The 11321-nt window shown below is 36.1% G+C and overlaps 1 protein-coding gene across 1 annotated transcript; it reads left to right on the top strand.

Moving 5' to 3' along the window:
- The first annotated feature begins 631 nt into the window (after positions 1-631).
- On the top strand, positions 632-10084 carry SMC3 (structural maintenance of chromosome 3). Its single transcript, XM_068488570.2, has 28 exons — positions 632-960; positions 1121-1210; positions 1306-1407; positions 1626-1802; positions 1884-2014; positions 2369-2447; positions 2520-2677; positions 2753-2828; positions 2991-3119; positions 3188-3332; positions 3683-3813; positions 4062-4214; positions 4314-4503; positions 5531-5664; positions 6053-6211; positions 6441-6749; positions 6837-7013; positions 7255-7338; positions 7418-7627; positions 7711-7800; positions 8078-8199; positions 8273-8428; positions 8505-8612; positions 8701-8761; positions 9106-9240; positions 9339-9426; positions 9535-9607; positions 9715-10084. The coding sequence occupies exons 1-28, from the start codon at positions 811-813 to the stop codon at positions 9833-9835; spliced, it is 3738 nt and encodes a 1245-aa protein (XP_068344671.2). The 5' UTR covers positions 632-810; the 3' UTR covers positions 9836-10084.
- Positions 10085-11321: the final 1237 nt, after the last annotated feature.

Raw genomic sequence — 11321 nt, 5'->3', positions numbered from 1 at the left:
AGAAGATTACAAGAAATTTTTTGAATCCTAATCACACCTCTCTAAAATATCAGCCTTCATGCCGTTTTGCTTGTCAATATTCAATACACAAGCACTAGCTATCAATGCCTTATAAAGGACAACCAAGAAAATCAATGCTTTTTTTGCATAATTCGTAATCCAAATGAGATTATAATTCCATTACTCATTGTCAATAAGTAATTAATTTAGAAACAATATCAGTATTAATTTATACAAAATTTTATTTTTTTCCTAATTTAGATAATTATGACGTTGGGTAAATGCAAATGAATTTATTTTAATTTTATGAAAAAATTCAAGAGCATTTCCTTTTTCACCTGAATTTAATAATTCCTTCTGCGGTATCGCTTGTATAAAAAAAAAAAAAAAATGATCAATCAATTAAAACCTGGTTGTGGGAGGCCAAATTTGTTTTGCAGGCCAAGACTGTACCATTGTTGACATGGACTGCTCTTTCGCGAAGAAGCCCGATCCACGAGTCACAACCCACTTCCCAATTTCAGAATTGAGATCCCTCGCAACTCTCACTTTCCCGCCGAAACCACATTTCAGATTTTCTAATCTTTTTCCCAATAAAATATAATAATTATTATTATTATTTTTTTTTTTTAATTTTCCTTTCAAAACTAAAAATTCAAATCTAAAACCGCGGCTTAGTGAAAGCAAACTGCTTTACATTCCAGTGAGGACTGGCGGAGCTCTAAAATCCTGAGGATCCAATTTCTCCGAGAAGCATCTCGCTTCCACTTCGCAGAAACGAAGAGCTTCACCGAGTTGACTCGGAAGAAAATGGTGTCGGAGTCGCAGGACGAGTTCATGGCCGACGGCTCTGACCCGGGGCCCGGAGCATCCAGGGGTCCCAGGCTGTTTATCAGAGAAATGGTCATGAGGAACTTCAAGTCCTATGCCGGCGAACAACGCGTCGGTCCTTTCCACAAGGTTAGGTTTTCCTAATTAGCTTGATGAAAATTCACAGGCTCAATTGATTTTGTAAAATTGGAAGCTAGGGTTTTTCTTGTTGCCGACGGAAATGCTATTAATGTTAATTTGCGGAAAATTTGATTTATCTATTAATAATTGTAATTATTGGGAAAACCAGAGCTTTTCTGCAGTCGTTGGACCAAATGGGAGTGGGAAAAGCAATGTAATAGACGCCATGCTCTTTGTATTTGGAAAGAGAGCTAAGCAGGTAGGTCGAATGTTCGTACGATTTCTATATGATTTATTTGTTTTTCGGCTGTGGTTATACTTTTCTTTTCGCCTAAATCTGCGGTATAATTGTAGATGCGACTTAACAAAGTATCGGAGCTTATTCACAACTCCACTAATCACCAGAATCTGGATAATGCTGGAGTTTCTGTTCATTTCCAGGAGATCATTGATTTGGTGATTTTACCCTTTTCTCATTTGTTTTTGCTTTTTGCCCTTGATACGTATAAACTTTCATGTTCCAAGTGTTTTATTTTTTGGTAAACGTTTTCTAGAAAGAGCAATCAATTTAACTGGAACTGCAGGGCTCTTCCGAAATTTTTTAATTCTGGGGTTTATTCTGGTATTTAGTAATGAATATAGTAGTATGCAAACTATGTTTGCAATCGTTACAGGATGATGGTACATTTGAAGCTGTTCAAGGAAGTGATTTTGTAATTACTAGGGTAGCGTTTCGTGATAACTCCTCCAAATATTATATTAATGACCGTACAAGCAATTTCACGGAAGTTACCAAGAAATTGAAAGGAAAAGGAGTTGACCTGGACAACAATCGTTTTCTGATTCTTCAGGTTCGATTTTTGACATGCAGCTCTTCAACTTTGAGTAAGTTTGTCTCGGGGTTTTAAGAGTGAGTTTGTTGTCACTATCAGGGTGAAGTTGAGCAGATTTCACTTATGAAGCCAAAAGCTCAAGGATCCCATGATGAAGGTTTTCTCGAATACCTTGAAGACATTATTGGAACTAACAAATATGTTGAAAAGATTGATGAGTCGTTCAAAGAGTGAGTACTTTGTCTGTTCTAGTTCACTGAAAATTTACATGTTATAATCCTCCTCCTGCATACACTCTCCTTTCAATCACACATGCTACACCCTACTTGTAGAATTGCAAGCACATAAATTTCTTTTAGCTGACTAGAAATTTAAAGATTAGAGAATGGAAACTGACATGCATGGATGTTTTACAAAAAGATAAAAAAGTGTACACTTGGGTGGCTTTGAAACTTTGGTTCCTGGATAACATAAATTTACTCCACCTTTCTGCCAAGACATTAGAGGACAGACAAGCATTCTTGGTCTGATATGGAATGCTCATATTTCTAACGACTGGATGATTATCTTCACTGTTGTCATAGGTTAGAATCCCTAAATGAAAAAAGATCCGGTGTGGTGCAAATGGTCAAGTTGGCAGAGAAAGAAAGAGATGGCTTGGAGGTAAATATAGTTAGCACATTGGTTGGCCATTGCCTGATATGGTTTATTGAAATTTTGAAATGATTTAAACAGGATGTGAAGAATGAAGCAGAAGCCTACATGCTGAAAGAGTTGTCACTTTTGAAATGGCAAGAGAAAGCCACAAAGTTGGCTCATGAAGATACCAGTGCAAAAATGGTTGATCTACATGGAAATATGTCCACCTTAGAAGGCAATCTAAAAACTGAAAGGTAAACTTTCTCATACTAGTACTATTCAGTTGATTCAGAACTTGTTTTCATTGAGGAACTAGGATACTATTTCAGGGAGAAGATCCAGGAAAGTAATGATGCATTGAAGGAGCTTGAATCTGTGCACAATAAACACATGAAACAACAAGAGGTTTGGTTTACATGCTTTTTCTGTTCTTGCAAGCCAAGCTTATCTAACTGACACTTGAATTTCTTGTTTGTTAGAAGAAATTTGGAGTACATTGATCCTTATACTGTCTTGGTCATTTGTCAAAACATGACTAGATTCTATTATTTGGTACAAATAAACCAGGAACTTGATAACAACCTCAGAAAATGTAAGGAAGAATTTAAGCAGTTTGAAAGGGAGGATGTTAAATATCGGGAGGATCTGAAGCATGTGAAGCAGAAGATCAAGAAACTCAAGGATAAACTTGAAAAGGTAGGGGAAAAGCATTATTCTGTGTAAGTGAAAACAAGCATACACTAAACATTTGACTTCAACTGCAGGATTCAGTAAAGATTAATGACATTGAGAAGGAGTGTGAGGACTCAACTAATCTGATCCCTGAACTTGAGAAAAGTATTCCAGAACTGCAAAAACTCTTGTTGGATGAAGAAAAAGTCTTGGACGGAATTGCAGAAAATTCAAAAGGTGATTTCTTTCAATTACAATTGTTCAAATGTTGGGACTTTTTTGTTAGACTTGTCTTAACATTCTTGTGAATAAAAAGTTCACATAATCTATGTGATGCACTTAATATGATAAAAATTTGGTGGACCAGAGTATACTATATATATGATAATTTTATTTATTCAAAAGGTGCTTTGCATCTATGTGCACCATTACATTCTTTTTATATCTTATAGTTGACATGGATGATTATGTGCTTGTTTCAATGTCTGCTATATAATGTTTTCATCGTTAGGTATCAGTTCCCCCTAGCAGATGCAGATATGTTGCTGATTGTTTAACAAGTCATTTGCTTCTCTTTTTACAAGCAGTGGAAACTGAAAGATACCGCTCTGAGCTTACGAAGGTTCGTGCTCAATTAGAACCATGGGAAAAGCAACTGATCGAGCGTAAGGGGAAACTTGAAGTTGCATCTACTGAACAGAAGCTTTTAAATGAAAAGGTGAAGTTGTAATAATATTGGCATTGACACTTTTTTGAAATAAAATATAAATTAATGGTGACATTATTGCTTTAGATATTCTTAGTGTCTTCTCTTGCTATTATAGTAAAAGATATTTGTGTTGTGACCTGTGACTAAAAACTAAAATATTTCTTTTGAACTACTCCCTTAATTGAAGAACTTATAAGTTTTAGTGTGAGGAGGATATAGACATGTGGATAATTTTCAACTTTTTCTTACTGTTTCAGCACGAAGCTGGTCGTGCAGCTTTTGAAGATGCTCAAAAGCAGATGGCTGATATATCAGGAAGTATTGAAACAAAAAGCACAGGCATTGCAAAAGTTCAAAGTGAAATAGAAAAGAGCAAGCTTGAAGGGATCGAAGCTCGTAAAGAGGAACAGGTTTGTATTTTCATTATTGAGATGATGTTTGATCTCTTTATTTTTAAATTATTCCTTTTCATCTCAATTGATGTGGTAACAACATATAGTCTTTTGCAGGAATACATTAGAGAACAGGAAGCTCTGATTCCTTCTGAACAAGCTGCAAGACAGAAGGTTGCAGAACTTAAGTCGGTTTTAGATTCTGAAAGGAATCAAGGAACAGTTTTAAAAGCAATATTACATGCTAAGGAGTCCAACCGAATACAGGGAATACATGGCCGGATGGGTGATTTAGGTGCTATTGATGGTGAGTGTTCTGCTTAGACCAACTCCAATGGTGGGCTAAAAGCCAAATTACCCCCCCAAAATTTCCTCCCAAACCCACTCCAACCCAAGGTGAAAATTTGGGCTAAATGCTAAATGCTAAACCAAGGCCAAATTCCCCCTAAAATTTAGCCCAGAAATCGGAGTGGACTCCACCCAATATTTATCGGAATTTAAATTTTTTTAGATTAAAATATTCATAAAATTAATTTACGATAGTCTACATATGTATTTTTTTAAAAAAAAAAATTTAATTTAACAAAAAAAATACCCTAAGATCATTTATTTAATAATCCTGGGCTAAAATTTTAGGCTAGAATGGTTGGAGCAGAAACAGTGTTTCTGGGCTAAAAGCTAAATTTTCCGGGCTAAAATATTTGGCTTTTAGCCCAACCATTGGAGATGGTCTCATTGAGGTTAATTTTTAATTGCTGTAACTCTTTTGCTGTTCAAGTTTAGAGTCTTTTATACATTAAGGTCATTACATCTTAATTTAAATAACAAAAAACAAATCCAAGTTTAATTAAATTTATTTTGATTATAAAAGGGTCACTTTCTAATGCTAATAACAAGCATATGTATTTTACAAATTATCACAAACCCAATTTATTAAGTTAGATGGATTGAAATCCGTATTTCAATATAAGGTAACATCCCTTTTTCTTAAGAACGAAATATAGGATTTTTATGTTGTAAGAAGAACAATTTCATTCCAAATCAAGCCATAAGGACCTTCACAATTCTGAACTGAATGAATGGACTAGGTGGTTAAGGAGTCATTATCCATGGTTAATATTATCATATGTGAAAGTTTAGATTTGTACTTCTTGTTTGGTGAAGTGCCTTGTGCCACGCTAAAAGTGGCACACACAGTCACGATTCCTGTTTGACACACCGAAGTGCATATCCTTTTCTTAATCCTATCGTTTATTACTATTAGTTGTCAAAAGCACATATTCATATGTTTATACATTGGAATTAACTTCCCATTTGAAAAATTGCCTTTGCAGCAAAATATGATGTTGCCATATCAACAGCTTGCGCTGGACTTGATTATATTGTGGTGGAAACAACTAGTGCAGCCCAAGCATGTGTTGAGCTACTCCGAAGGGAGAATCTTGGCGTTGCAACTTTCATGATATTGGTATTAATCCCATGTTACAGTGTTCTGCAGAAACCAAATCCTAACATTTATGGATTGTATAAGTGCCTAAACTGTTGGGGGGGGGGGGGGTGGTGGGGAGGTGACTTTTAGTCCAGTTTCAGTGAAATGGACGAATTGTCATTTAAATTTTTAAGCTTTGTTATGTGGGAAGTCCTTAAAGTGTCCTGGGCTAGCTTTTAAAAGTGTAGTAGATATACATTTGGTTTGGCATTAGGGTGACTTAATTACTCTAGTAAATGGAGGTTATATCTTGGCACCTACTATATATCTCCAACTGTGGAGATCGTACAACCATAGTTGAATACATTGCATGTGGGTATTGGGGAGTTATGAAATTCTTATTTCATGCTGTATCTCAATATCTCAGGAAAAGCAAGGTGATCTTTTACCAAAGCTGAAGGAGAATGTAAACACTCCAGAAGGAGTTCCACGCCTTTTTGATCTAATTAGAGTTCAAGATGAGAGAATGAAGCTCGCATTCTTTGCAGCTTTGGGAAACACAATTGTAGCTAAAGACCTTGATCAGGTATTTATCAATTTTCCTTATTGAAGTTGATGAGCTCAATTGTGGCTTGCTAATTGAGAATTAGTTTGTATGAATGCCACAATCGGAAGGACCCAAGCAGTCAGCCTATTGAGTCTGATTTCCTTTTCTCAAGGATACAATTGTGATGTCTTGTGGATTGCTTTAGTGTTCCATTAAATTTCTGTTTAGTTTTGAAAGCAATTAAACAGCACTCTATTTTCAATTTTAGGCAACACGTATTGCATATGGCGGAAACAGAGAATTTCGACGAGTGGTAACACTTGATGGTTCTTTATTCGAAAAATCTGGTACTATGAGTGGCGGAGGAAGTAAGCCACGTGGTGGAAAGATGAGCACTTCTATTCGTGCAACCAGTGTTTCAGGAGAAGCTGTTGCAAATGCTGAGAAGGAGCTCGCAGCCATGGTTGATTCATTAAATACCATCCGCCAAAAAATTTCTGATGCAGTGCGGAGGTATCAAGCCTCAGAAAAAGCACTTACACGCTTGGAGATGGAATTAGCTAAAAGTCAGAAAGAGGTGATTCTTCATATGGAACTATGTGTTGTCCTAGGTTTATGTATTTGAAAAGAATTTCCTTGAATGAAAGTTTTCATCTTGAAACAGATTGACAGTTTGAATTCGCAACATAGTTATCTTGAGAAACAAATTGGTTCCCTGGAGGCTGCTTCACAGCCAAAGAAGGATGAGCTTGATCGCCTAGCTGAACTCAAGCATCTTATTTCTGTTGAAGAAAAGGAGATTGATAAACTCATACAAGGTTCAAAGCAGCTGAAGGAGAAGGTGAGGAACTCCTTTATGACTTTTGTCCCTGGAAGTAGCAGCTAATCGTGATGGCTAAGTGTACAATAAATAAAACACAGACCATTGTATCTTGGTTTGTAGTTGTGTTTTCTGGTCTACCTGGTAATTCAATTAAAAAATTATGAGAATGGCTGGAATTACAATTGATTGTCACACGCAGACAGGCACAATGATTTTTTTTCACTTTATCTGACCATTTCCTGTCTGTTTCTGTTTGTAGGCCTCAGAACTCCAGAGTAATATAGAAAATGCTGGTGGCGAAAGACTAAAAGCACAGAAGCTAAAGGTCAATAAGATTCAGTCTGTAAGTATATGCACCTCTATGAAACATCCTAGCTACTATAATGCAAGGACTGTCCTAATAGGTGCTATTCAATTGTCAGGATATTGATAAAAACAATACTGAGATTAACCGCCGCAAAGTCCAGATTGAGACTGGCCAGAAAACTATAAAGAAGTTGACAAAGATGATTGAAGAATCCAAGACTGAGAAAGAACGACTTGATAAGGAGAAGGAAAACGTGTGTTCCAAATTCAAAGAAATAGAACAGAAGGCATTTGTAGTTAAGGAGAACTACGAGGGAATACAGAAGGTTTACTTTCTTCATTACTCTATTTCTATGAGCTGATGTATTATTGAAAAAAATTCTATATAATTTGGTTATATCTTGTGCAGCTGATTGATGAACATAAAGATATCTTGGGTCAAGCAAAATCTGACTACAACAAAATGAAAAGGACTGTGGATGAACTGCGCGCATCACAGGTACTATGATGAAAAATTAATACCATTTTCAAATTTCAGTGGTGGTAACTATTGTCATAATACTAGAAAAATTTGATCCGACGATCAGTACGCACAACCTTATAATTGGTAACTGGAACTTAGCAGCAATTGGTCACATTCCATGCTTGCTTCTTCTTTTACCACGACTGTTATTTTGCTATTTGTTCGGCATAGTAATACTATGTTACCTTGGAATGCTGCTGTTAGTTAAGCTTTTTAAAGTTCTTACTACTTGATTGGCTTGGTGATATCATAGGTTGACGCTGATTTTAAATTACAAGATATGAAGAAGCTATACAAGGAGCTTGAGTTGAAGGGGAAGGGTTACAAGAAAAGGCTTGACGACTTGCAAACTTCCCTTATAAAGCATATGGAACAGTATGTTGATTTCAGAAAATACTTGTTTGAAATGGTGTATTGAACATTTCTAATATTTTTCTCTTTCTTGCAGAATTCAGAAAGATTTAGTGGATCCTGAAAAGCTTCAAGCTACCTTGGCAGATGAAATTCTTAATAACCCTTGTGACCTTAAAAGGGCACTTGAAATGGTAGCACTATTAGAAGCACAATTGAAAGAGATGAATCCAAATCTAGATTCAATCGCAGAGTATGTTTTCCTTCATTTTCAAAGATTTTTTAATTTGACTTGTAAGCAGAGTTCTTCTAATTGTTTATTGCAATAGGTATCGGAGAAAGGTCTCATTATATAATGAACGAGTTGAGGATCTTAACACTGTCACTCAACAGCGTGATGATATAAAGAGGCAGTATGATGAATGGAGAAAGAAGAGGCATGCCACCTTTTTTCTTAAATTTTTTTTCCTGTGCTATATGTTATCAAACTGTAAATTTAATTCACTGAATATTTTATGATCTTAGGCTGGACGAATTCATGGCAGGATTCAATGCAATCTCTTTGAAATTAAAGGAAATGTATCAGGTTCGTCAACTGATCTCTCTCTATCTTTTTTATGGGTTCTAATCTTTACGTTCCATTTTAATGCTGCTGCTGTGTACAATTGAGCTTGTACAACAGTTTAAAGCTTTACGTAGATACAGGCATACCTTGTGCCACTTGTAAGCTAGTAGCACATGGTGTTTCATCATTTATTAATGCTTTTAATTTTATGATTTTTATCTTAAATGTTTCGTTGCTATGAACCTTCCTGCTGATACGGCTTATGTTTCATTCCTTTGCTCAGAACTTGAATCTTCTTTGTTTTGTTCTTACTGGTTCTCATATTCCTGGTCCTAATCTTTATTACTTCTGTTATATATACACAGATGATCACGCTGGGAGGTGATGCAGAGCTTGAGCTAGTGGACTCCCTGGATCCTTTCTCTGAAGGCGTCGTTTTCAGCGTCAGACCGCCAAAGAAGAGTTGGAAGAATATTGCGAATTTATCTGGTGGTGAAAAGGTGCTGACTCGGTGTTCCTTGTTTTCCATTAAAGATCCCATAGCACCTGTCTGTCATATACATGAAATGTATAATGTTGATCGTTTTACTGCTTGCAGACATTGAGCTCATTGGCTCTTATTTTTGCCCTGCACCATTACAAGCCTACCCCTCTTTATGTGATGGATGAAATCGATGCTGCGCTAGGTACTTTTTGATGAATGCTTGAGCTAAATTTCTAATCTTATCACATCAATTTTACCCATTTTATTCTTTTGGCTAAATTTCATTTCTATGTTTCGTATGTTATTGCAGACTTCAAGAATGTCTCTATCGTGGGGCATTATATCAAGGACCGAACGAAGGATGCACAGTTCGTCATCATAAGGTTGGTTGAACCATTGATTGCTCCGGTGGATTATAACAGAAATCGCTGGTATTATTTGAATTTAAGTCTGTCAGTATATATAACGTTATACGCCTTGTCTTGTACAGCCTTCGGAACAATATGTTTGAGTTGGCCGATCGACTGGTTGGGATATACAAAACAGATAACTGCACAAAGAGCATCACTATCAATCCGGGGAGTTTCGTGGTATGCGAAAAAGCTGCTTGACGGAGTTTGCAGATCAACGTGCATAGAGGTCAGGAAATGGATGGCTCAATGCCGTGATCGTTCCTTAGTAATTAGCACGCGCTTGCAATGCATATAGTAAACTAATTTGTATTTTGAGTAGTCGCTTATGTAAAGCAATTGGCAATGCCCTGTGGCTTTTGGTATTAACTGATGTGTGGTTAGACAAGCAAAACCATGAACTTGTAATATTAGACTTGATGGGAGAAATAACTTGGTATTTGGACAAAAGTTTAGAATTTATAAATTGACATGCATCAATTGCTTTGTTTGGATTCACAAACATAGAAATTTAGAAGTTTTGAAGAAAAAAAAAATGGATTTAGTATCTAAAACCTATTGTACTTTTATGTGCAAACGGAAATGAATTTTAACAAAGTACCAATTATCAATGTCATAGGTGAAAGCAAAGAACAATGTCAAAAGAACACAAGAAATTTACGTGGTTCGGCATAAAGCCAACAACTCACAAACAGAGATTACAAAAGAGTAAACTCTCACAACCCAAATCTCACAAATTACAAACTCTAAACCAAACGAGTAGAGAATCCAAAACTGATGGAGAAGATTCTTTCAAATTGCTCTCTAACTTACAAATTGACTCTCACCAAATTGCCACACGAATGAGCCACATCAAAGTACACCAAACCCTAAGGTCCTATTTATAGTGCATATGACTTAGGTTACAATGAGAATTCTAATCCTAATTGGAAGTAAAATCAAAATCCTAATCAAATAGGTAATTAACAAAATCTCTTCACCAATCAAGGAATCTAACCAAGAAATCAAATCCAAACCCAAATAGGACACCAAACAAAAATAGGTAACACAAACCTAATTTCTACATCATTCTAATTTTGAGCCATAAAATCCCAACAATCTCCACCTCGGTGAGAAATTAACAAACTTTCAAAAATAAACTTCAAAGTGGGATACCAAAACTACAAACGCACAAATGATCACCAAATACTTCAAAGAACAGATCTCCACATAGACTCAAAAAATCCAAAAGCCTTCAAACTTGAAATTTCCTCCAACACCTTCTCCAACAAACTCCATTACGGAAACTAACAAATACAAAACAAATTCCAAACAAAGACTCGAGCATATGAAGCAAAAGTGCGAATTGCACTCCACCAAAAGAACTTGAGTACCAAGCTCCACCTCCTCGCATAACCTTTAGAGGACTTCAGAACAACAATCTTCTGCAATGTTTGCCTCAACACTAGCAAAAGACTTATCAAACAACTTCTTTTTGCCCTTGAGTTTAGTGCAATCCACTTACCGATGACCCTCCTTATGACAATAGCTATAAGTATTCTTTCCAATTTTGCCCCTTTCCTTATTCCTTCCTTGAACTACCAAAGCTCCATCTTGTGTGTTAGACACCTTATTCTTTAGCTCTTTAGAGTTCAAAGCGGCTTTAACATCTTCCAAACCAAGACTTTCTCTACCAAATAGCATGGTA

This window comes from Pyrus communis, chromosome 2 (genome assembly GCF_041283825.1).
Source record: "Pyrus communis isolate YQ-2024b chromosome 2, ASM4128382v1, whole genome shotgun sequence".
NCBI lineage: Eukaryota > Viridiplantae > Streptophyta > Magnoliopsida > Rosales > Rosaceae > Pyrus > Pyrus communis.
Note: the sequence above shows the minus strand (reverse complement) of the source record. Positions and strands in the feature narration are given on the sequence as shown.